Source organism: Pleurotus ostreatus (assembly GCF_014466165.1).
Source record: "Pleurotus ostreatus strain PC9 chromosome Unknown scaffold_11, whole genome shotgun sequence".
Lineage (NCBI taxonomy): Eukaryota > Fungi > Basidiomycota > Agaricomycetes > Agaricales > Pleurotaceae > Pleurotus > Pleurotus ostreatus.
Window position 1 is genome coordinate 442032 of NW_023503166.1, and position 25180 is coordinate 467211.

At 53.0% G+C, this 25180-nt stretch overlaps 6 protein-coding genes across 6 annotated transcripts; 3 read left to right on the plus strand and 3 right to left on the minus strand.

The window, feature by feature from the left end:
- Positions 1-419: 419 nt before the first annotated feature.
- PC9H_002467 (uncharacterized protein) lies at positions 420-2800 on the plus strand (the record flags this gene model as incomplete). Its single annotated transcript, XM_036772104.1, has 8 exons — positions 420-521; positions 574-621; positions 676-1014; positions 1069-1158; positions 1215-1547; positions 1601-1711; positions 1768-1838; positions 1891-2800. The coding sequence occupies 8 exons, from the start codon at positions 420-422 to the stop codon at positions 2798-2800; spliced, it is 2004 nt and encodes a 667-aa protein (XP_036625750.1).
- A 2692-nt stretch (positions 2801-5492) lies between these two features.
- On the minus strand, positions 5493-6971 carry PC9H_002468 (uncharacterized protein; the record flags this gene model as incomplete). Its single annotated transcript, XM_036772105.1, has 6 exons — positions 5493-5630; positions 5769-5933; positions 6103-6182; positions 6328-6483; positions 6540-6842; positions 6896-6971. 6 exons carry the CDS (start codon positions 6969-6971, stop codon positions 5493-5495), a joined length of 918 nt encoding a protein of 305 aa, XP_036625751.1.
- Positions 6972-9828: 2857 nt separating this feature from the next.
- PC9H_002469 (uncharacterized protein) lies at positions 9829-10071 on the minus strand (the record flags this gene model as incomplete). The annotated part of the gene is made up of 1 exon (XM_036772106.1): positions 9829-10071. A coding segment is annotated over one exon (243 nt), but the record flags the coding sequence as incomplete, so codon positions are not given.
- A 611-nt stretch (positions 10072-10682) lies between these two features.
- On the minus strand, positions 10683-18082 carry BRR2 (DEIH-box ATPase; the record flags this gene model as incomplete). The annotated part of the gene is made up of 18 exons (XM_036772107.1): positions 10683-11142; positions 11196-11299; positions 11352-11779; positions 11827-11889; positions 11939-12095; positions 12146-12460; positions 12515-12908; positions 12960-13216; positions 13272-14013; positions 14066-14151; positions 14203-14226; positions 14281-14359; positions 14410-14505; positions 14555-14603; positions 14655-14778; positions 14830-15151; positions 15201-16450; positions 16505-18082. The coding sequence occupies 18 exons, from the start codon at positions 18080-18082 to the stop codon at positions 10683-10685; spliced, it is 6528 nt and encodes a 2175-aa protein (XP_036625753.1).
- A 2079-nt stretch (positions 18083-20161) lies between these two features.
- Positions 20162-21772, plus strand: PC9H_002471 (uncharacterized protein; the record flags this gene model as incomplete). The annotated part of the gene is made up of 4 exons (XM_036772108.1): positions 20162-20573; positions 20632-20862; positions 20934-21015; positions 21049-21772. The coding sequence occupies 4 exons, from the start codon at positions 20162-20164 to the stop codon at positions 21770-21772; spliced, it is 1449 nt and encodes a 482-aa protein (XP_036625754.1).
- A 271-nt stretch (positions 21773-22043) lies between these two features.
- Positions 22044-24500, plus strand: GSY1 (glycogen synthase; the record flags this gene model as incomplete). The annotated part of the gene is made up of 5 exons (XM_036772109.1): positions 22044-22490; positions 22561-23040; positions 23087-23153; positions 23207-24260; positions 24332-24500. The coding sequence occupies 5 exons, from the start codon at positions 22044-22046 to the stop codon at positions 24498-24500; spliced, it is 2217 nt and encodes a 738-aa protein (XP_036625755.1).
- Positions 24501-25180: the final 680 nt, after the last annotated feature.

Genomic DNA, 25180 nt, shown 5'->3' on the forward strand with positions numbered 1-25180 from the left:
GGGTGCGCCGTGCTTCCATACCGCGCCCTGCCTCATACCTGGGCTCTAAGGCTGTTCACAAACCATAATAGCTCCCATTGAGCTTGATGCTGATACTGTGGCAACACTCAAAATAGGCGCCAAGATCAGTTACTTCCCGGAACTACTCAAGAGCCTCTTGTCACGGCGCGCCGACTCGACTTGCGAACACAACTGGTCCTCAATATCGTTTGTAGTGAAGCACTTACGGACGATGTCACTTCTATAGCAGTCTAGATCCCCACCATGGGTCGTGACGGTGTGCGGCTGACCGACGACTGTGGGAAGTCCAATGGCTGACATCCGAAAAATAGTAGAAGAGGCTCGCGTCTCTACTTCTCCTAATTATCATCTCTTTAACTCGAACCACTATCATCCCCGCTTCAACACATACTATCGACATGTTCCCTGCCCCTCAACAACCCCAACAACCCCGCATCGTCCCTCGCGACCATCGACAGAACTTTGACGCCATGCATCGGTATCCTTGTCTCAAGGAGAACGTGAGTATTCCTCTCTTCGCTGTCTGATACTCCTGCTAATGAGGCACCCCAGTTTCCGGTCACTGTGAAGACGACCCCCCGCTGCCCAGAGCTCATCCAGGTATATACATCTCTTCTTTCTAATGCAACCTCTCTAATGTGTTTGACTTTACAGAATGGTATCGTGATGGAGGACGTGTTGTACCGGCGCCGCAACAAGGCCCCCTATCCGTCCAAGTCAGCCGCCGACCCTCCAATCCGCACGCCGTGCGCCATGGAAATGTTCATGGTCAAGGACATCCTTGGTAAAGGGGCTTTCGGAGTGGTGTATCTCGCCGAGGACCGCGTCCGTGGCTCGCGACACGCCATCAAGACCATCAGCAAGCAATGCTCGCCTGTAGAGCACGAGCTCGTCCTGAATGAGCAGCGGCTCATGCGTGAGCTAGGCGATAATCCCTGGTTCGTCAACCTCGACGCTAGTTGGCACGACATCAAGTGCTACTACCTCGCCATGGTAAGCCTCACTTTACCTACTTGCACCGAGCCCGAACTGATCCCCGCCTTTTAGCCGTTCGTCTCTGGTGGTGATCTCGACGGAGAAGTCCAACGGTGTGGACGCTTGGAGCCTGCTCGAGCTCTCTTCTACACCGCTGAACTAGTAAGTCCGCCCCGTGCTTCAACTCGGGTGGTGTCCTCATATGTGTCGTTCGCTAGGTTATCGCGCTGCAGACCCTTCACGGCCTCGGAATCATGCACCGGGACATCAAGCTCGCGAACATCCTCCTCAAAGGCGACGGCCACATCGTCCTCAGCGATTTCGGCCTGTCCAAACGCTTCGCGAAACCCTCAGTTATCGGGGGCGCCGTTCTGCCTTGGTCGTGGATGTCACGCCCCAAGACCCCGGAAGAGCGGGAGATGTACTACGCGCATGAAGGCTGCGGCACGCCCCAGACGATGGCCCCAGAGATCATCCAGGGCAAGCCGTACACGTTTGAGGTCGATTACTGGGCGCTCGCTGTGGTCATGCACCTTATGCTCATTGGTCGGGTGAGCCATCCCTCTCGTTTTCATGTTCGTATACGATGCTCATTTGACGACAGGCACCTTTTGAAGGAAGAAGAGCCGATCTCATTCGGCAGATCCTATACGGACCTCTCGTGTTCCGGGACAACGACGTGATCTCTCCTTCTGCGAAAGGGCTTCTCCGCCGGGTACGTCCGCTCCCACTGCGTATCGCCCCCGCGTGCTAATGACCCGTCCCAAACAGATGCTTGAAAAGGATCCCGATGACAGACTTCTGCGGACCTCCATCAAGAAGCACGCTTACTTCGCTGCAGTGTACGTTCTTCTCCCTTCGTTTGATTTCTATGTGCTGATGCGTATTCGTTAGTGACTGGGATAGACTTGAACGGAGGGAGGTCGCTCCTCCTTATGTTCCTCAACCATATGTTCCTTCTTCTCGTGCCGCTCCAACTGGATATGCCCCTGGAATCCCGTTCGCCCCTCACGAGGACCCTGCGCCTGGTTTCAATTTTATGTCTGCTACGGTTCGCTCTGCTATAGCTCTTTTTACTCGCTCTCGCTCCCGTGTTGCCTCGACACCTGTTCCCGCTCCTCCTGCTCCTCCTGCTCCTCGTCAACGGGTTTCATCAGCGCCTACACCTGCTCATCCTCAGTCCCGGTCCCGGTCTCATTCCCGTTCGCGCCCTCATCAGCCTCACCCTGCACCCCCTCTTTCTCGTTCCCGTGGCGCTTCGACGTCTACCCGTCCCCCTGCTGGTACTCGCTCCCGTTCTCGTTCTCGTTCCCGTCACCCTGTGCCTCCTGTGCCCCCTGTGCCTCCTCTTCCTCCTCTTCCTCCTGTGCCTCCTGTGCCTCCTCTTCCTCGCTCTTGCCGCACCACCGGTCCTTCGCCCGCAGCGTCCGCCTTGCCCACCCCGCCCGCCTCGCGGAATGTCAATGCCAAGGTGGCCGGACGCGGCACCGCGACCGAAGCCGGCGCCCGCTCGTACGGTCCCAAGGTTACCGCGTTTCTCTCGCGCTGGGTCAGGCCGTCGCGCGCTGCAGGCCAGGCGGGCGTGGGGGGCGCTGGTGCGGGGAAGGCGTCCGTTCCGATTTGGCATGCGTGGCATTCTGCGACGTCGGCTGGCTCGTCGCACTCGGGATCCGCCTCGGGAGCGCCGCGTTCTGATGATCCTGCTGGAAACGCTGCGCCTTCACCTACTTCGAGCGGGTTTATGTGCCGGATCCGCCTCTGGACGCGCAAGATCTGGTCCGCGACGGGGTCGACTTCTGCTTGAACACTCGCACTTGCACTTGCACTCGCACTTGCACTGGACACTTGAACACTGAATGCGCGGATGCTTGGACGTACTCTGGAATCTGGAATCCGGAATCTGGACCAACTCGAATACACTCGAATCGGATCGAACCAACTTGCTCTTGCTTTTATCATTCCCTTCAGCCCTCTCTCTTCCTCTCTGCCTCTCTGCCTCCCCCAATACCCCAATACCCTAATACCGACGCGGCGCTCGAGATCACCTAATTCCTTCGGTACTTGGTATGCTTGGTATGTCGGTAGGTGCGCTGAGCAGGGTAGGGCCGGCGCCTCAGCTGAGCGGGGGCGTGGCTGGCCACCACTCCCCGTGACTCTGGGCGCCGGCTCGACCAGGCGAAGGCGTGCCATATACCCGAGCCATATACCTGTGCCTATACACGCATACAGGCATACAGGCATACACGCATATACCACTCGCGCCGCGTCGGCAATACCAACCACTCTCGATTCGATCCGACTAATGTGTACACTATAATCAAGCTCGCACTACGCGTCCGTCTCTGGTCCGCAAGCACCCGCATCCGCATCCGCATCTGCATCTTCGTATTATTCCGATATCTCTCGCATCACTTCGACGTTATTCAGGACCGCCGCTGCATCATGCATCATCCCCTAATTCTCGACTCGCAACATCCCAGGCATCTCAAGCATCTCAAGCATCGCATATATATATAATATTCTTGCATTCTTCCATTCCTGCGTGACTCCCGCCCTCAAGTACAGAGTATCCATTAATTCTCCTGGCTATCTATAATATTCTGGCCAATTGCTCGTCTCGATCTCCCCTGTGGTCCTCGCAAGTATCTGATACCGATACCCCGCCTTCCCATCATAATCTGGCACCTTATACCCTGCATACCATACCCTGCATACCCTGCATACCGATACCCTGGTTTCTCCCTCCCTCCCTCGCTTCCCCGCAATAGACCCCCCAATAACACCCCCCCATCTCCATCCCTCCATCCGCCTTTCAGATGTCACAGGTAAGCCCCGCCGCCCGTCCTCCATCTCGATCCTTTGCCTTTCCTGACTTGCGTTATTTCTATGTCTAGATATCCGAATATCCGAATATCCGATAGACCCAATGCCCGACCGTCGTCGTCGGAATCGGGAATCGGGAATCCAGGAAATGAATTATTTTATCCAATATACGGCGATGGCGATGGCGGGTGGCCCATCGAGTTGGATGGGTGGATGGGTGGCCGGCCACCACCCATTCACCGCCGACGTACGCACCAAACGCGCCATTACCCATTACCCATTACCCATTACCCATTACCGAGGACCTGCGATTCGCGCCTCCGGCCTCCGGCCTCTGTCCAGCAAAAGCGGTACGGTAAAGCGGTGCGCTGGGATAGTCAGTGTACCCGCGCGCCAAAACCAAAACCAAAACCAAAACCGAAAACCACAACCACAACCAAAACCACAACCAAAACCGAAACGCGGAATACGGAATACCGCGAAGACCTGCGATTAACTTCGACGGCCTTCGCTTCGCGGTGCTCGCCCCTTCTGGTCTTCTGGAGTGACCGGCGAAAAGGCGAAAAGGCTGTCCCTCGAGATGTGCGCGCCGCCAAGATTCGGGGTGCGGGGTGCGGTGATGACCTGCGATTAAGTTCGACGGTTGTCATCGTGCTCGATGGATACTGGGACCTGCGATTAAGTTCGACGGTCTCTGTCCCCCCGGACCCACGGACATACCCAAGGACCTGCGATTGAGTTCGACGGCCTTGACGGTCTCTGTCCCCCCCCCCCCGGAATACGGTGAAGACCTGCGATTAAGTTCGACGGTCTGCGGCCTCCGTACCCAAGTATACCCAAGTATATCCAAGGACATACCCAAGGACATAGCCAAGGACCTGCGATTGAGTTCGACGGTCTGCGGCCGCCTCTGGAGTCCGGAGTCTGGAGTCTGGAGTCTGGAGTCTGGAGTCTGGAGTGGATTTGTGGATTTGCTGGATTTGTGATTTGTGATTTGTGATCTGTGGATTTGTGGATTTTGATTGCGATTTGTGATTGTGATTATATTTCGTCTCTCTCTGTGTTCGTTCGTGTGTGTGTGTGTGTGTTTGTGTCTGTGTCTCCCTGCCATGATAATGAAATGAAATGAAATGCGTACTCAAATTCAGAGTTCAGATCTGAGAGTTCAGAGTTTAAAGTTTAGTGAACATCGCGTCGCGTCGCATTGATGCGACTCGGTAAGTGATACATAAGTAATGAGTGTGAGTGCGAGTGGAAGTGCGAGTGCGAGTTGAAGTAATGAGTGGACGTGGAAGTGGGGTGGAAAGTGGCAAGTGATTTTCGGTTGGATTTGGGATTGGGGATTTGGATTTTGGATTTGGATTTGGAGAGAGAGATTTGGAGAGAGAGATTGAAGCGAACGGGGGATATTGTAATCAAGTCGGAATGGTGACAGAGTACGTAGACGGTAGACAACAACAGAGTAGTGACAACAGATTGCGTAGACGAGCAGACGGTAGACGGTAGACGGTAGCGACAGAGCAGTCGACGAGTAAACGTTAACATGAACAGCCAATAAATAAAAACAAAAACAGCAATGGGGCAACGAAATCGATGAATACCTTTCGAAACACAGAAACATAGAAACATCGAAGCCTCTCTTCCTTTCTCCCTCTCCCTCTTCTCTACTCTCTTCACGAATGCGCCGCGCCGATGCCCCACGACCCCGCACCTCCGCCACCAGAACCGGGGAGGGAGAGACAGAGGCCTTCGGAGGAGAAGGGCTGCGCGGGGGGGAAGCACGCGGCGCGGATGGCGGGGGATGTGCGGGTCTAGAAGGATAGTGTATTGATATATTAGAACGTTAGTTTATGGAGGGGAGGGGAAGAGGGAAGAGGGAAGAGGGAAGAGGGAAGGGAGGGGAAGAGGGGAGGGGGGAAGGGGAAGAGGGATGGGAGGAGAGGACGCACAAAGTCGGACCAGCACGCCTCGACGTCTGCGCTTGATCCCGTGTTAGTGAGGGCGGCGGGTGGGGCGTTGAAGTTGACGAAGAAGTAGGCGCAGGAGCCGAAGGTGAGGGTCTCGACGTGCTGGGGGGCGACGACGAAGGAGGCGGGCTGCTGGGCGGCGAAGATCTGCGCATGCGGGGCGGTTAGTGGTTAGTAGGTGGGTGGGTGGGTCGGAGTTTGGGAGGGGAGGGAGAGGGAAGGGAGGGGGGATTGATAAAGGGGAACGAGGGATCAAGGGGAGAGGGGAACGAGGATCAAGGGAAGGGGATGAGGAAGGGAGGGGAGAGAGGCACACCTGGATAGCGATGTCGATGGTGTCGCAGTCCTCGTCGCGCGGGGGGAGGATGCCTGCGTCGCTGTTGCACGATGTGGTGCCTATGATATTAGCGATCCCATGTTAGTTGAGAGTTTAGAGTGAGTTGGTGGGTTGATAAAGGGAAGTGGGATATTCAATGCGAGTGGAGAAGGGAAGAGAAGTGGGAAGGAGTGGAGGGAAGGAGAGGAGGAAGAGAATACGCACACGGGGCGCCGCATACATGCACGGGCCCTGTGGGGGTCGGGGACGGGGCGGCTGTAGTGGACTTGGTAGTAGTGGTGGACTTGGTGGTGGTGTGGGTGGTGGTGTGTGTTGACGTGGAAGTATGTGTGGAGGTGTGTGTGGTGGAGGTCGAGTGTGCTACGCGTACAAACGGCGGTCAAAGATGAATGAGCATGCTGAGAAGGGAGACGTACATGTGCTATGGGAGGTGGACGTCGTCGTCTTTTTTGTGGTGGTGGGCTTGGGCTTGGGGGGGAAGGGGAAGGGGGGGAAGCAGGCGTTGCAGAGGCCGCAGATGGGGGGCGCGTGCCACACGCTCTGCCGGATGATCGGGGCGGGCACGGCCTTCGCGTTGGCGGTGGCGGTCAAGTGGGAGGAGGGCGCGAAGGAGGCGCACTGGAGGGTCGAGAGGACGACGCACTTGTTGCCCGGGACGACGATGGACGTGTTTGCGATCAGCGTGGGCCCGATGCAGTTCGTGTTTGCTGCGAGCTGGGCTGCAATGGGCGCAGGCGTTAGCAGTGGGCAAGGAAGGGAGCAGGAGGCGTACAGAGATCGAATGCGGAGACGAGTGTGCCGAGGATGAGCAACATCACCAGCTTCGTCATCGTCTGCGTCATCGTCATCGTGTATACTCTGACTGTCTGTTCAACACCGCGTTTTATAGCTGCCACCTAACCATCTAACCACCTTGTTCCTATTCTATTCTATTCCCGTGCGTTGTATTCATAGCCGTGATCGTTCCTTGCAAATCGAGGGAGATCAGTTCATCCTCGCTTTGGCCGTTATATACGCGTGATGGAGATGCTCGCCGACGATCCGCACGGTCCAGGCGTCCATAGCCGCGTCTGTCTGTCTGCCCGTCCACCTGCTCTCTATTCAGCGAACCACCAAACGTCAATCAGCGTGCCTCCCCCTCGTTCTTCCATCGCCCAATCCCCGCATCAGCGTCCATGTCCTTGCTGGCAGTGTCCTGACTGGTGACTTCCGTGCCTCTGGAGGTACGTACCTACCGGCCCCCGTCTCTCCTTCTAATCCCCCATCTTCTCCCAACCATTCAACGACTAGCGCTCAACAGCTCAACAGCTCTACGCCTCTAGACTCCATCTTCTCGTCACCTTCATCTTCAAGGGACAAGTCACCTTCCGTGCGTGTTGGACGCGCTATGCACGTGTTCGCGTTCGCACCGCGGTCGGCCCTCGCCGTCCTCACGCTCTGCCCACTCTCGCCCGTCGACCCGCCGATCGGCAATGAGTGAGTGAGTGACGCCGAATCAGGTATCGCGAGACATGGATGATGGATGATGGATCGCGAATCACGAATCAGGGCGGGTTGGTGGTATCAGGACGGGTTGTTGGTTGGTGTTGGTGTTGGTGTTGGCGTTGATGCGTAGTGCGCGGTGCATGATGCATGATACACGGCGGATGGTAGATGGTGCATGCCGGTCGCTCGCACTGCTAACTCGCACCCTCAACCACACCAATATCCGCTAGACGCTAGATACCGAGCACCGAGCACCTCCTGGTCTGCACAGCTGTATACCTAGTCCCTCGCCCGATCGATATTCGATATCAACGTTCAACCCCGTCAAGTCGCCAACGTCCAATCACATATATTCGAGCCTGATAATCGATCCTAATATTCGATCCTAATATTCAATCGCATAGCGCATATCGTGCATTCTGTCGTGCCCCGACACCCAACACCCAACAGTCCGACACCCGACACTCTCAGCACTTCCACGCACCCAACACCCTCAGAAGCGCCCAGTACCCCGCATCGTCCACGTTCACAGTAGCGTCGAGGAGGAGGGAGTATGTGGAGGACGAGGTGGAGCAGGAGTCAGAGGAGGAGTAAGAGGAGGAGTAAGAGGAGGAGGTAAGAATCAGATCGTCCACGTCTGTCTATACCATCTATACCATCTATACCATGCGCCCGCCTTCCATCTCCATCTCCCTCTCCATCTCCATCTCCATATCTCCATCACGGCGCTGCGGCGGACTGCAGGGCAGGGCACTGTACACTGTACTGCGCGTCTGTGCGTTTCGTTCCGTTTCGTCCGAGTCCGAGTCCGAGTCCGCGTCTGCGTCCGAGTCTTTAGCTATTCAACTATTCAGCTAGTATTCGTCGCGGCTGTGTCGTTCTCGCATCGCGTCTGTTCGTCTACGCCTGTTCATCTGAGTCTACGTCTACGTCTGCGTCTATTCAACTATTCGGCTATTCGGCTTTTATCTGTCGCGGCTGTTTTGTTCCTCGCGTTGCATCTGCGTCTGTTCGTGCATACGCGAGCGGGACCTGGCTGTTGCGATCCCAGGCTGGGCGGTGGGCGTTGGGTGTTGGGCGTTGGTGTTGGTTTGTGTTTTATCCCGAGTTGGACGGTGGACGGCGAGGAGGTGGCGGAAGACGGAGTGAGGATGGAGGGAGGGCGTCCAACGGTAACGGCACGACGACGACGACGACGCGACGGTGCCCTTACCTATCTATCTATCTATCTATCTATTTCTTTATCTGTCTATTCATCTAGCCGTGAGGCCTTGAGGGAGCGCTCCCCCCTTGAAATAGCCCTTGAAGCTTGGGCCTTAACTCGCCCTTCGGCTCGCCTTCGGACTCTGATACCAAATACTAAAATACTCATACTTAGATACTTAGATACTTAGATACTCAGAAACTTAGATACTCAGATACTTAGATACTCAGATATTCAAACTTGAACGTTTGAACACTCATACTCAGATAGTCATACTCAGATACTTAGATACTCAATTTGATCGGTATCCAATATTCAATATCCAGTGACCGTGTGCGCGCGCGCAGACCGTCCTCCGTCTTCATGCTGTTTTGTCCTGTTCTCCCTGTTCTCCCTGTTTGTCTTTTGTCTTTTGTCTCGATCTTGAATCCCGATGCTCGATGCTCGATGCTAGCCCGAGTCGCCAGCGTTCGACGTTCGACGTTCGACGCGTGGGCGGCAGGGGCGGGGCCGGGGGTAGTACCGTACGCTGCACTGTCACACTGGAGCGGAGCGGTGTGTTCGCGCGCGGGGAGGGGGGGGGTAGATGCACTGACACGACGGGCTGTGAATCTCAGGCTGTGAATGGAATGGAATGGAGGTTCAGATTCAGAAGATGAGAGATGAGAGATGATGGGGAAACTTGAACGATGAGAAAACGACGAGAAAACGATGAGAAAACGATGAGAAAACGATGGGGAACAGCGGGAAAGAGCGGGAAAGAGCGGGGAAGAGGGGGAAGAGGCACGATGTATCTTATATGATATATGATATATCATGTCGCGCGCACATATCGGGCATCGCTTTCGCCTGCATCGTGCATCATGCAGATGCGGTATCAGTTTACGCCATACCTAAGAATTAAATACCTACAATACCTAAAAATTAAATACCTAAGATACCTAAAATACCTAAGATACCTAAGACTAAGATAACCGTTTGACAATTGGATTTGGAGCCCGGGCAAACGAGCTCACGAGAATGCCAGGACTGTCGAGCTGACTCCTGAGTAGTACGGGTGGCACGACCGCTCTCCTCTCATCTTTGAAGAGGCGAGGCTTCTCCACCCGGATCCAGGATCCGGGACGTCGCAGCGCCGCTGCGTCTACGCCTTGGGTGCCGTAAGGTGCCGTACCCAAGTCGACAACGACAGGAACCGGGGAGCGGGTCGGGATGCTGCGAAGTTCGAACAGGCAGGCGTCAGTTATTATTATCATCATTATTATTATGATTCCCTGCGTCAATTACATAGATAATCTCAATTTGCAGCTCGCGAAACGCACGCATGCCCATCCTTATCCCACCAGCTCCGGGGGCGCGTGCGGAGGCTTTGGCGCGAGCGGTGTACTTACGTGTGCACCACACTGCAGATTTGCGTGAAGGAGACCGGCACCGTTCGTTTGCTGACGATGTACTTAGGGGAAGGTGAAGTCCGTGGACCCTGTGATGCGCGCAGCGCTTGGACTGAGGAGACATACATATGATGGTGCTCATTGGCAGGGCCCGTAGAAGTCGCTCGACGAGGCCGAGTTGTTCAATGACGCTGTCTGACCAAGTCATGGCTTGCTTCCTGCCAGCCGGTATTGCGGTCAGTGCTGGAACCAACGCAGAGGAAAGCAAAGGGAATACGAACCGACTACGAGTGAGAGGGCCGCGAAGACCCGAACGTGGGGAGTCGTGCTTCGGGGGGAAGGTGTTTGAGGCCCTCGCATTCGAACTGGACTAATGGCGGAGACAGCGAGCGAATACATATATTAGTAATACAAGCATAGGGAGCAGGTCGGTAACTCCATGTAAGGCTAAGGCTGTACCCATACATCTACATCTACATCTACTCGTCGTCCCCACTGGCCATACTCGCGTCCTCATCCTCATCGCTGTCGCTATCTTCCCCTTCTGCCACCTCCACCTCCCCGAGCGAGATATCATGGTCGGCCCCCATATACGCATCGCATATCACGTACAGCTTCAGCCCGTGTGTCCCCTTTGGCAGCGTGAAGTCCAACTTCACGGCAAGTGTCTTGGTGACAGTGACCTTTTTGATAGAGTGGAGTTGCTTGGTGGACGGCTCCCCGACGACGAGCCACCAATTGGCCATTTTGGTGTGGGGGTAGAACGGGGCGACAACAGTTTGCTCGTCCGTGGAGGGGGAGTCATCGTCATCGTCGTCAGTGTCGCGGGAGAGTGAGACTTTAAGAACGATGGAGGAGCCCGCGGTGTAGTCTCCCTTGACAAGATCGTGCGACACGTCTAGGGTTGGGTACGAGTTGACGAAGGTCGCGACATCCCGCCTGAAAAACGCGGGTTAATAATGTTGCTTAGTATCACAGGAATATCAACGTACATCTGTCGTGCATCCATTTGAAGGAGTGAAGTACGCTGATCGTCTTCCATCTCCATAATGTCGTAGACGGACTCGACACCAGCATCCTTGCATCGTTTGATGACCTGCACATATTCTTAAGCGACGAGCTGTGCGAAGAAGTAGAAAACAACGGACCTCAGGTTCGAAGTGTGGTATTTGCTTCAGTGGTGAGTCGGTCTCCCACATAGCCTGGACACACATTTGTGACAGATCCATGGCTCCGAGAGCGCTGAGCCATGCGTTAGAGGACATCACATCCACACACGCTGAGAGTAAATTGAGGACTTTCTCGAGGACGAGGGCTTGGTCGGCGACAAGATCAGGTGGGAGCTGCAAGCGAGAGAAGTGGGCTTGGAGGAGGAGGAAAGTCTTGAAATGCGGGGCCTCGAAATCAGCACGCTCCAGCTTGACGGGAACGCGGTCGTAGATGCGGCGGAGAAGGGTATCTTCGTGCCGCCGTATCGGTATTGTCTCGAATTCGGCAGACGAGGAGACGACTTCCAGTAGACCCTTCAACTTCGTTCGCTCCTTCAACGACAGCGTGTAGACCTCAACCGTTACATCTGCCACACGTTTAGCAAACGAGTAACGCATCAAGGGGGCGACTCACATGATATGTTGTAGTACGCGGCAATCATACCCAAGTTCAAAGCAGAGATGTCCATCTCATCCTCTAGAGTCACCGTCAGTAATTGATACTAAAAAAAGCCAGACAGGCTTACCGATGGAGATACATTTGGAGTTCACGAGGTCCGCCAGTGTGTTCTCGACAAGTTCTGATAGATGATCGGACAAGTGTGCATGGCTAACGTTATGAAGATTGTAGTAGTTGGGGTTCTGCGTCATGCGGCGATAATAGTACGTCCAAGTGAGGATATCCTGCAAGCTAATGTTAGCATTAACGTCGTAGTAGTAACAGGTATTATTACCATAGCATCTTGCTTGTTTTCAATCGTCTTTACAGCGATTTCGGCAAGGAAATAGTCATGGAGGAGCAGAGTAGGAAGGTGCGATTCTATGGGAAGACCCTCCGCAAGAAACTTCTTGAAGAAGTCTTTGCGTGTCTGTTGGCACATTAGCACGCATCGGCTACGTTCGTCTTCCAGCGGACGACATGCTTTGCCCATCATTTGGAGGACGTCGACGATGGGGTAGTCGATGTATCGATGTTCCTTGCCTTCGTATGTTTGAACGCCCATAATGATCACCATGTAACTCGCGACGGGAAGACTCCAGGCAGTGTCCTAGACCGTGTAATCAGCGTACGCAACATACGGATGACGTTGAGGCCAACAAACCTTCGATGCGACGAGCACCTGAATAGCGCCAGATTGGAAGAGACGTTCGACGATTCGCTTGTCTTGTTTATCCAATGCTTCGTGGTAAAAACCTATGCCGTGTTTGAGCGTCTCTGCCAAGCCAACATCCTTAATATGATCAAGGTGAGGTTGCAAATCTGACATCTCGATGTTCAAGAATCGATCTGGCTTGGCATCCGCAGAACAGTGGGTCAAGATATCGTCTACGGTCATCCTACACTGCCGCCTAGAGGGGACAAAGACGATAACAGGCTTTGTTGGAGAATGCTCAACAATGGCAAGATAAGCCGGTTTGGACATTGCGATCATTAAGGATGGGAAATGAGGAATGGAGAATGATTGCAAGTGAATGTCCATATCAAGGGGTCGCGCGCTGTAAGGTATTCTCAGTTTCGATACCAATGTAAGGAGAAGTCAGACATACCTTGGTGAGAAGTTAAAGATAGCATGTGATGGGGCACCTATCCACTCTCCAAGATCACGAGCATTCGCCAGAGAAACACCGCAAGCAACGATACGTGTCTTAATCTCGGTTTGCGCAGACATGTATCGCGTGCGCGAGACGACCACCTCATAAGTTGGGCCAATTTCTCCACCAACGAGCTGTATCTCATCGGCGATCAACAAGCCAATATTCTGCACGTTCTTGCGTTGACGCCAGCGACGAGATATCACATCCCACTGTAGAAGTAAACATTACTAAAGCCATCATCATAAAGGGAGCGAGAAGACTAACCTGCCCAGGAGTACACACAATCACATCACCCTTCTCAAGTAATCGTAGATCAGCACTAGTCTCGCCAGTCAGGCTCACTATCTCCTTGCCACCTTGAAGTTTGCTAAACTTCTGTTTCCATTCGGTGACACGTTGGTCTACCATTTCTTGATAAGGCTCAATGCATATCGCACGGGGTTGTTCACGTTGACTCCACAAACGCAACAGGGCAAATTCGGCGCAGATGGTTTTTCCGCTGCCGGTTGGTGCTCCGATGAAGACGTTTTCATCTGTTGTGTACAGGGCCTGGAACACCTGCGTCTGGATTTTATTGAAGGTTTGGATCGTAGATGAATAGAGTGCTTCGAACTCTTTGTTATGGAGGGCGGATAAAGGGAGTTGTTGGAGGTCAAGAAGAGGGGTCGGGGGAGGGAACTTCTCAGGAAGAATGAGATGTCTGAATGAAATGGGTAGGCGGGTTTCTGCGTGAAGCCAACGATCGGAGACAATAGTGATGTAGTAATTAGGAGGGACTGGTTCGAACATTGGCACGTTAATTGTCACGATGTGATCGTCTTCGGCGTAACGCTTGTAGAGGATGAAGGAGTCATGGAAAAGGATGATTTCGCCATCAACGTCTTCCACCATGATATGGAATGTTTCGGCGGATCCGTGTATTTTTTCCTCCCACCTGAAGTCCGGGGTGATAACGAGTTCGATGTGTAGCAACGACCGAGTGATAGGTTTGACTTGAGCCTGAAGCCTGTTTAGACGGTTAGGTGTAGCTTTGTTTGAGGTCAGCGGGCACGACGCACTGAAGTTTTGGGAAATTGTGGACTAGTCGATGGACGAGGCGACCGGCATTTGGTATTCCAATTAATTCACCGATTTCGGGCGGGCTCTGGAAAAACCGTCAGCCATGCATGTATCAAGATTGGGAAGCAATATGTACCAGGTCAAAGTACCGATACCATGGCTGGAAAAGTACGATGTTAATTCACGGAAGTACGGGGAAAGAAAGTTCACTCACGAATTGCTTTCCCTCTGCCTTGCGTATAACGTCAGCAGGAACACCCTTAAATTGGCGTAACGGAGTCATCGAGCCCCACCTGAGGAAGGCCAGTCAGTGACAGATATCTACGGGTAACAAAACACATACATTCGCTTCTCTATCATTTTGCATAGGTCCAGAGCAGCCTTCGCCGGAATTGCCCAGCCTCGTTTCAGGCATATTTCAAACATGGCCCGAATGATACTGAATGGTTCTCAACATGAGGTCAGGCCGTCATATAGAAGGAACGCACCGTCCGGCTGATTGCTGTACGTAGACCATGTCCGCAACCAAAGCAAAACCTTGAAGCAAAGATATCAATATCGGGTGGAGGACTGAGATAATCTACGAACCGTCAAGTTTGAGTCCAGATATGTACGCTTGAAGAAGAACATTGATCTTCGCGGCTGGTTCTTCAACACCTTCTTTGACTGGAACGGGTACTCGCTCCAATAGTTTCCCGAGTTCCATTTTCTCCTAAATCATGCGTCAGATTTAGTCAGATAACAAGGACAAGTTGGGACCCACCTCCTGCCTAACAGGTATGAGCTTGAACTCGTTTGAAAGTGCAAAGACACGGAAGAGCTCCAGGGTTGACATGGTAGGTTTCAGATGCTGATTATAAGTCGCCATCGAGTTGTAGGTAACATAGTAGTGCGACGCAATGCGGCCCAGTTCGGTGCTTTGAAATCGGCCAGTGGAACGTTCGTACTTCAGCAAGTTACACTTTTCCAATAATACGGCGGCGGAGTGAACAATGTCGGCCCGCTTCTGTATAAACCCAACATCGTCTTCTTGGTAATCAACACCAATGCCATAAAGTCCTGGGGACCTTAACATTCGCACATATCTATAGGAAGGTTATATGGGTGATTCAAAAGATCTACAAAACCACTTACAGATACGTATAACCGAGCCATTGAACCGCTTCGTCGCGATTTCTGATGGTACCAAGAACGATCTCAGCGTTAAGATTGTCCGCAAGTTTGGCAACAAATTGCGACTCAATAGGCAATTGCTGGTTAAGCAAGCTCAGATAGTACTGCAGTTCTGAGTGGTTGGTGATGATGATACCTTCACCAAATGTATCAAATTGAGGGCGACCAGCACGACCGAGCATCTGCAAAACGTCCTGAGAAGATAACTCAACCCAGCGACCTTTCTCTGGGTTGTATATCTGGGTACCCTTGATGATAACGGTATGGGCAGGAAGATTGACACCCCAGGCCAGCGTGGCCGTGCAAACCAATACCTGCACCGAGCCATCAGCAAACAGTTCCTCGACAAGCCCGCGATCTTCTCGGCTCATCCCAGCGTGATGAATAGCAAACCCGAAAGGAAGAAGATCCCGCAGATTGCCGTCTTTGACGTTGTTGGCTTCCTCGGTCAGGATCTCGCGAACTGCGCCATCCGGTTTCACGAACTGAGTGATCGTCTCCTTTTCGATGGCCATATCACGGAGGAACTTCGCCGTCTTCGCCGTTTCCTTGCGCGAATGGACGAAGACTAGTGTCTGATTTTTGCCGGCTTGGTCGAGGACCTTCTCGTAGCAGACTTCGTTCATGATCTGGTAACGTTTGATCGCTTTCTTCTCCGTTACTCCAATGAATTGTTGCTGCAAACCGCACGGTCGATATGAAGCGTCGAAATAGAAGAGGCCTTTCGACTCTTCTACGCGGAGGAAGGAGGCAACGTCTTGATAATTAGGTAGCGTAGCAGAGAGTCCTACCAAACGAACGTATTCGTTCGTTTGTTCCATTCGCCGGATTGTCCGCGCGACGACACTTTCTAGGACAGGACCTCGCTCGTCGTGGAGTAGATGGATCTCGTCGATGATGATGAGGCGGACGAGGTTGGTGTAACTTGTGTCCGTGCTCTTACGAGTGATAACGTCCCATTTCTCCGGCGTAGTGACGATGATTTGAGTCTCGGAAATTTGTTGTTTGGTCATTTGCGAATCACCAGTCAACTCGCCAACTTTCATGCCGAAAACGCCCAGTCGAGAGGAGAAGTTACCAACCATCTCTTGGACGAGGGCCTTCATGGGGGCGATGTAGACTATCTTAAAAGAGTCCAGATCAAATTGACCAGTTTCCTCGTCACGCCACTTAGAGAGCTCGTTGAGAATCGTGAGCATAGCTACGTTAGTCTAAAGATAGTGTTAGCCACCGGGCTGCATGTAAGAAAAAAGGGAGATCGTCACCTTCCCCGCCCCAGTAGGCGCACAAAGCAAGATAGGTTCATCGGTCCCAAATGCTACAGGATACAGCTTGCTTTGGATTCGGTTCAACGTCTTGACCGTAAAAGCTTCGCGAGCCCAAGCCGGGAGGTCACTAATTGGCACAATTTCTCCTTCGACAACAGGTTTCTTGGGAGGGGCAGGAACGTGGATTTCTTCAAAGCCCTTCCTTGCGCGCTTGAAGGAGCCGTCGGGGAGCTTACACTTCTTGTTCGTCATGAGATGCCCTCCCTGGCTGAACGCCATGGCCTCGAGATCAACTGTGCGTTTGGGCTGAACTGTGGAACCCGGGGCAAGAGTAGCAGTCTTTGGCACCTGCTTGGCTTCATCGACATCCATGGCGTCGTCTGGTCTCTTCGACTTGGCCTGCCTATCACCAGCGAGCTCCCTCAGAATCCAACCCACTCCCTTCTCCCTCATGGCCACCTCTACGTTTACCCGTTCGTCGGCGTCGCTTCGAATGAGCTTCGTGCACCAGACGATGACTTCTCGGTTCTTCAAGCATTTGGTGATGATGTGGAAGCTTTGGTAGTCGAACAACTCCATCAATTGGTTCTCGCAGTCTCGCAGACTGGATTCGGAACCAAGGATGGACAATACAGAGGCTGCTTTGTCGGCTGCCGTGACGGGATCGGGGTAGACTTCGGATATCTGACGCTGTACCCAGAAGGCATCGATGGAATGCGGCGAAACTATGTCTTTGTCTACTTTAACCTTGTGTTCGGATGTCGAACCACCGATGACTAGTTCTTCGTCACCCCCCTCTACGCCTTCAACACCGCCCTCGCCAGCTTCCCCTTCTCTGGCCTCGTCTTCATCGTCGTCATCCGACTCTTCTCGAACCTCGTAACCTTCCTCGTCCTCTTCGTCCTGCTCCTCTTCGTCAAAAACCACGGCGACGCCAACCTCGTCATCTATCTCAGCCTCCTTTCTCTCCAACGCTGAGTCCGCCATGGTCTCATCTTCGGGACCGTAGTCAGTAATCTTCTTCGACAGACTGAGGAGTTGAGAGAATTGATCGTTAGCTACGGGTCCGAGTATCTCCTCGAGTTCGCGCTTCTTGTCGACGTCCTTCATGTTTTCGTTCTTTAATGACTCGAGAACGGTGTCGGCCGCACTGCGAATGATATCCTGAGCCTGGTCGCCGAGGGCTTGGTGGACAGATGAGAGTATGAGTTCATAAACCTCGCGCGTTTCTGCAGTGCGAGGCCGGTATGTGAGACCTTCAACATCCTGGGTCGCCTCGATGATATCGGCATACCCAAACCCTGCGGTCTCCGTTTTTCGCTTAGCGACCTGGCGTTCACTGGCATCTTGCTTGTCGGAGGCCTTCTTCTTCTTCTTATCAAGGTCCTTCGGGGCTTGCCGCAAGACACGAGAGCCCATTTCCCGGGGGTCTATTCGACCAGCCAGAGTTGTGGGAGCGCCATCTGGTTCCTTATCACGTCGTGGAAGAGCAGAACGGTCTGCGGTCAGGACCAGCGAGGATATGGCGCTGTAGTTGTAGCCCGAGTAATCTATCTTTCCCGGTTTTCCGGCCATCTTCGCCGTCGTTGGGGTTAGTCGTTGAGTTTGGGAAGAAAGGTTTGAGAAACAGGCGCCCGAACGCGTGACATATTGGTACTCTGATAATTCGTTCTCCGCGTCGGCAGTACCGTGTTGCTAAGATTACTTCGTAAGATCTCAGGGTATGTTTGCTCTTCGAGCTGCGACATGAAATCTTTCTCCGTATATAGCCTGAAGTACTTGCCAAGCCGTGTGCGACCTGCTCGTCCCGCGCGTTGCTGAGCTGAGGCTGGCCAGTAAACTCTCGACTCGTATTCGGGGGTTGTACACTTTCTGCTTGGAGAAACGTAACCAATGCCGTCGATTAGTGACGTCTCGGCAATATTTGTAGATACAACCACTTTTCGACCAGGCCGTTGCCCGTTATACGGTACGGTTGGCAGCCCTGATGTCATTGTCGCAAAGTATGCATTTCTCACGTGCTGAGTCAAGAATCCTATTTAATGTCCAACGCCGTCAGTATTGTCTTTCTCTTCTCTACCCTCACCAATGTCGCAACCCATCTCACGCGCAACCCTCGATTCACTTGCCAAGAAGATCACAGACATATACCTACTCATCGAAGTACACAGGACGGAGCCCGCTTTGCCCCAGATGTTGTACAATGTTTCCAAAGAGCATGCAAGCAGTGGCGAGCAATCCTTCCTACCCCTCCAAGTCCAGGTGACCCCGCTTTTGAGGCTGGCACAAAGGACTTTTTAAGGTTCTGCAAAGGATTCTACGACCGTCCTACTCCCTCAGACCCCACACAGTAACAATCCAGCGATTAGTACACATCTAAATCAAATTCACTGGCCACCAGATCCATCATTGCTGTGATACTATGCTGCCTCTATGGCGAGATCCGCTTTCGATGTTTCCGTCAAAGCTAAACTTAGTGAAGAAGATTACCTCTATGTTGTCCTCGACTTAGTTGTTGCACCGCTGACTGTACAATGCAGCTCCCAGGCTGTTTTAGCCAGGTGGGACAGCTTCGGCCGTCCCAGAGGCCAGAGAATCCAGCGCGCGCCAACCTCGACGCACTGAGTTCGATATTGGCGATGTGGTTTTGATACACAGGGGTGAGGAAGTCAGAACCTGCGAGGTTGTCGGGCATGGCATGCATCCGAAGAAGGGGGGATGGTACGAGCTCATGGACCATGACAATGAGGGAGAGTTCCGCTTGACGACCGAGGAACTGCTCGCTGCCAATATGGCGTAGAATTCGCAGAGTTCTACGTAACGTATAGAGATTAGGAGGAGAAGGACCTACTACCAACTCGCTATGTATAGGTTGATATTTGGGCCGGGGTCCCCGTTGATATCCCATCGTCTTTCTCCACCATCCCCGAAGTCAGCAACTTATTTTCTCGTATTCCAGCACCCCTCGGTGCCTCATTGTCTCCCACTCCACATCATTGAACCTGGCGCTAACTTACTTCCTGACTGTCGGTTTCGGTTTCGGTCCTCTTTCGGTTTTCGATTATGCACCCCCACGAGGCTCGAGCTATCATATCATTGGATCAGACATACCGGCCCTAGACAATCAACACCCCCACGAGCTATCATTGACACGACTTGCCATCGGATCGTTTGACATCAACACGAGCGCATAGCTATTTAGTACCCTCGACCTATTTTTGCAGCTTCTTCCCATCGATTTCACAACGTAACACGTCCTTCGAATGCCTCACGATAAACGCACCACCAGGAGTCGTCAAGGGAACTTTGCAGCAGCCTCCTGAGTGCATGTAGGCTTTACATATAAGTGCCCTTCTCGGGTTCTCATGGGTGGGTACCTGGTAGAAGCTGGTAGACTGCCTCGACGACGAGGCCTCCTTCGCACCTGCGCACTCTCGAGCTTGCTCTCCCCCCTCCCCTCCTTCGACGTCTCCGTCTCCTCTCTCTTCCTCGTCTACGCCTCATTACGTCCGCTGCCTACCCTCTGCTCCGCTACGACATACAACGCGACCTCGGCAGAGCCATCAGCTTAATTACGCTCTGCGCTTCCATTCTTTCTATTCCTCGCCAATAAATAATCGAAGCTCGAAGCTTATCGTAGAACGTAGAACCTACATGGATATGCAAACTGCGCCCCTGTCCCTGGCACAGGATCAAGTAGAACAGTTACCTATGAACCCCTCGGAGGCGCAGGAGAAGGAGGAAGTGGAGGACACGGAGGCACCTGTTCCCCGGGAATCTGAATTCGACTCGTCGGAGAAGGAGGATATGAATGAACTAGAAATGAAGGAGGGCGTGAAGGAATCGTTCTCGTTGGAGCCCCCCATTTCCCTAGAACCCCTCTCGCTTATCCAACGACGAAGTATTGCCCCTACGCTACGCCTTTCGATCGTTGACGTCGTGGCTTTGGACCTGGACTTGGCTACCATCCTGTCCGCTCGTCTCCAGCAAAGTAGTGCGAGTCGTAGGAATAGTCTAGTCGATTCTGGGGTTGGTATTCCGGGGGAGACGAAGGCGGCGCCTCTCAGTGAGTTGTCTCTTCTTGTGCGTGGAACTTGGAACTAGGGGATGAATGGCTTCATTAGCCCCGCACGAGGCGAGCAAGCCCATGAGCGTGATCGGCGTCGACGCTGCCATGACGCTCTTTAATAGGTTTCGCAAGGAGACCTCCGCTGCGTGCTCCGGTGTTTCCAATGCTCTCGGTCCGAAGAGAGAAGTTTTGGGAACCAAGAGCAATACGGAGCGCCAGCCTGGTGGGCGCGGAGATGGGGAGGATAGCATCTTCGAGATGGTCCAGTCGACTCTGAGGAGGAGATGTAGGTGTTTCGCCTATGTTTTATTGTATTCCACGGAATATTGAGTGCTAACCAACGTTACTTTTATACAGTTACGATCACATCTCAGTCTCAAGCAGGCGCTGGCGTGACGACGTCCAAGGATACCAAAGGGCATAGGCGAGTCGATCTTCCGTAAAACTTCGCTTGTACTGACACGCTTGATAGGGTGAGAGGGAAGGAACTGCTACAGCCTCTGCGGAAAACACTGAAGCGTATCTCCGTGTTTCCTACGATTAAGTTGACAATACCTAAGGCACATCCCTCTGATCGCAGCTTAGCGGAGACATGCGCCTGTGCACCGTCGACGCCATTTTTGCTGATGACACAGATGGATATGGAGGGTATCAATCGTCCCGGGAGGCGGGACGCAGATACGGAGTCGTATATGGTGATATCGGAGGACAACGCGGTGCTCGATGTTCTTCCTATGTCTATGAACTCCTCGGACGAACCGCTGGTACCTACGGGGGGATTGTGCCGAAGGAAGAGTTTGCTGAAAGCGTCTTGCGCTGTGCGCACGTTCCTCACATTCGGAGGGGGAAAGACGGCAATGTCGACCACAACCTCGGACCGTTCGTCGTTCTCGGAAGACGAAGACGCAGGATCTTCGGACGACACGGACACGGACACGGATAGGGACGCTCCGTCTATCCAAACGGTGTCTCCTGGGAGGCGTGGCCGAGACCCGCCGTTTCCAATTCGCCCGATTATACCCCGACGATTATCTGGGACGGTACCCGCGACGTCTGTGGTGGTACCGCCTCCATCCTCGGCGACATACACTTACACTTACATGCCTCCAATATACCCCGTGGCGGAGGAGGAGCTCGAGGAGTCTGACACGGATTCGATGTCTGTGTATTCTGATGATATTTCTGTTTGTGATTAGGTTCGCATCTGTAGACATAGACTTGGAGTTATTGTGTATCGTTATTATGTATTGCTTGATTGTATCAAGCTCCAGAACGGTACCCCACCCATGAGAAATTCGAATCGTTCTTGCTGGTGGTAATATGATTATGGTTCCGATTTGTGCCATGGCTGGTGAAAAGAAGAGGGAGAGGTCCCAATGCAGAGCTGATGACGTCATCATCTATCCAGGTAGGGTAGCGGTTGGTTGAGAGCATTTGACTATCAACCACACCATCATCCTCGTCGCCATGTCCCTCGACGACAAACGCGATGTCCGCAACCATCTCCTCTTCGAATGCGCCTGGGAGGTCGCAAACAAAGTCGGCGGCATCTACACCGTCATAAAGACCAAGGTCCCCGTTACTGTCTCCGAGTACGGCGATAGGTATTGTCTCATCGGCCCGCTCAGCTACAAGACCGCCCCCATGGAAGTCGAGGCGGAGGAGCCCTCAGATCCATACATGGCATCGACCCTCGAAGGAATGCGAGCGCAAGGAGTAAAGGCGCTGTACGGCAGATGGCTCGTCGAAGGGAACCCCCACGTCCTGCTCTTCGACACGAGCAGCCAGTATTCGCGTTTGGACGAGTGGAAAGGAGACCTGTGGAACCTTGCGGGCATTCCTTCCCCCCCGAATGATCACGAAACCAACGAAACGATTGTATTCGGCTATCTGGTCGCTTGGTTCTTAGGCGAGGTGCGTTGAAAATTTCCGCCAAGCTATATACGCGCGCTTTGGACGGTCAATTCACCATCCATCTTGTTAGTATGTTTCCCGCCAATTGACGACAGCGGTCGTCGCACATTTCCACGAGTGGCAAGCGGGACTTGCCATCCCTCTATGCAGGAAGAGGCACATCGACGTAACGACCGTTTTTACGACCCACGCAACACTCCTCGGTCGCTATCTCTGCGCAGGTTCCGTCGACTTCTATAACAACCTCCAGTACTTTGATGTTGACCATGAAGCCGGGAAGCGAGGCATCTATCACCGCTACTGCATCGAACGCTCTGCGGCACATTGCGCGGACGTCTTCACAACCGTCTCCCATATCACAGCATATGAAAGCGAGCATCTTCTCAAGAGGAAGCCAGATGGGGTTCTGCCGAACGGCCTCAACGTAGTCAAATTCCAAGCTATGCACGAGTTCCAGAACCTTCATTCGACGGCCAAAGCCAAAATCAACGAGTTTGTCCGCGGCCATTTCTATGGGCATCTCGACTTTGACCTGGATAATACCCTCTACGTGAGTGATGTGTATAGCCTGCGGAACCGTCTTCTGAAGGGACCAGTTTTTTACGGCCGGCAGATATGAATATAGGAACAAGGGTGTAGATATGTTCATCGAGTCGTTGGCACGTAAGTTGAAACGTTAAGAGGTTGTGTATGAGTGATGGAATCATTTCCACTAGGTCTCAACTACCGTCTCAAGAAGGCCGGCTCGACCATTACTGTCGTCGCGTTCATCATCATGCCGGCCGCGACCCATTCATACACGATCGAAGCCTTGAAAGGACAAGCCGTCACTAAGCAGTTACGCGACACCGTGACAGAAATCCAGCATCGCATCGGTGCGCGACTTTTCGACCATGCGGCCCGCTTCTACGGCGATTCCAAAGCCATCCCAACACCCACTGAACTCCTCTCGGAGGAAGATCAAGTTCTGCTGAAGCGCCGCATCTTCGCCTTGAAGCGAAACTCCCTGCCCCCGATCGTCACTCACAACATGGCCGACGATGCAAGCGACCCGATTCTTGGGCAAATCCGCCGCGTACAGTTGTTCAATAATACGAGCGATCGCGTGAAGATTGTGTTCCACCCCGACTTTTTGAACTCCAACAACCCAATTCTAGGGATGGATTACGAGGAGTTTGTGCGTGGATGTCACTTGGGTGTGTTCCCCAGTTACTACGAGCCATGGGGGTACACCCCCGCCGAGTGTACCGTCATGGGTATTCCGAGCGTTACCACCAACCTTAGTGGGTTCGGGTGCTTCATGCAAGACCTAATCGAACGGCCGCAAGACGAAGGATGCTACATTGTGGATAGACGTATGCAGAGTGTCGAGGAAAGCGTGGAGCAGTTGACTAGCTGCATGGAATCCTTTGCGAACAAGACACGCCGCCAGCGCATTAACCAGCGCAACCGTGTCGAACGCCTTTCGCCGCTGCTTGATTGGAAGAATTTGGGGATAGAATACAGCAAGGCTCGTCAGCTTGCGTTGAGGAGGGCATATCCGGATGCGTTCTATGGCAATGACGGCAACGGTCAATTTGGGGAGGTAGATGATGAATGGGAGGCTGGCGTGGAGAGGATGCCGCCAAACAGCATGCCAGCAAGTCCAAGGCTGCGAGGGATGGCGACTCCGGGGGATATTGGTACGCTGACGGAAGAAATGCAGGCACTCGGGACCAGCGACTATCGTGGATATAATTGGCCTGGGGATGAGGAAGATGGGTATCCATTGTAAGTGCCTTGAGATTGAGTAGATGTCGATCGATCGCTGATCGTGTTTTCTTCTTCGCCTTCGTTAACAGCCCGTTGGTGATGAAGGTTCGATCCAGGTCGGGAAGTGTTATGAGCGGAGCTAGCACGCCAGGAGGAGGTGCCTTTAAGAGCCTGAGCGAGAGAGACTTGGAACAGGCCGACGCGGCGCTCAGTCAGGTTAATGGGACTGTAAATGGTGCTGCGAATGGACACAAATAGATGGTGCGATAAATGATCGTTATTAGTTTTCGTCGTATGTTTCTGTGATTGTTGATAACCTCCATGTCTGTCGTTGTACTTCTCCATGGAAAAGATATTGCTACAATTTTGTTCGCGATATAGTCTATGTTGGCTAGCTCGGCGCTTGATCTCCGGGGCGTGAAGACTACAAGTCAGAGAACAGGCGAAGTAAGATTAGACTCGACACAACTCGGTATACTATATCGGAACATTCAGTCATTGGCATTATCGTGTAAGAAACCTGCTAGGGTAGATATGAGATATATACATGATGAATTCCGTTTGATTCCATTTCCTACTAGGATGAAGAAGGATGAGAGTGAGAATGTGTATGGCACGGATGTTGGTTAGCGGACAATGTACTATGTAGTAAAGGGGGGACGGGAGAAGGAGTATGGGACGAATAAACTGATCTCCTGTATTCATGCGAAGGGAGTCGTGGTCGATGGTGATTATTTATGCACAGCGACATGGATATAGAGGTCTTTCGGCACTGAAAGACGCAAGTATTGAGCGTCGATATCACAGGTGGATGCATGCAGACTATTGGTGGTGATCGGCGGGCTTATGAACGATTGCAGGACCCAAAAGAAATTTATCAGCATGACGTCCCGGAAAAGAGATGGAAGAGTAACGCTGCACGAATGTCAATGGATCGT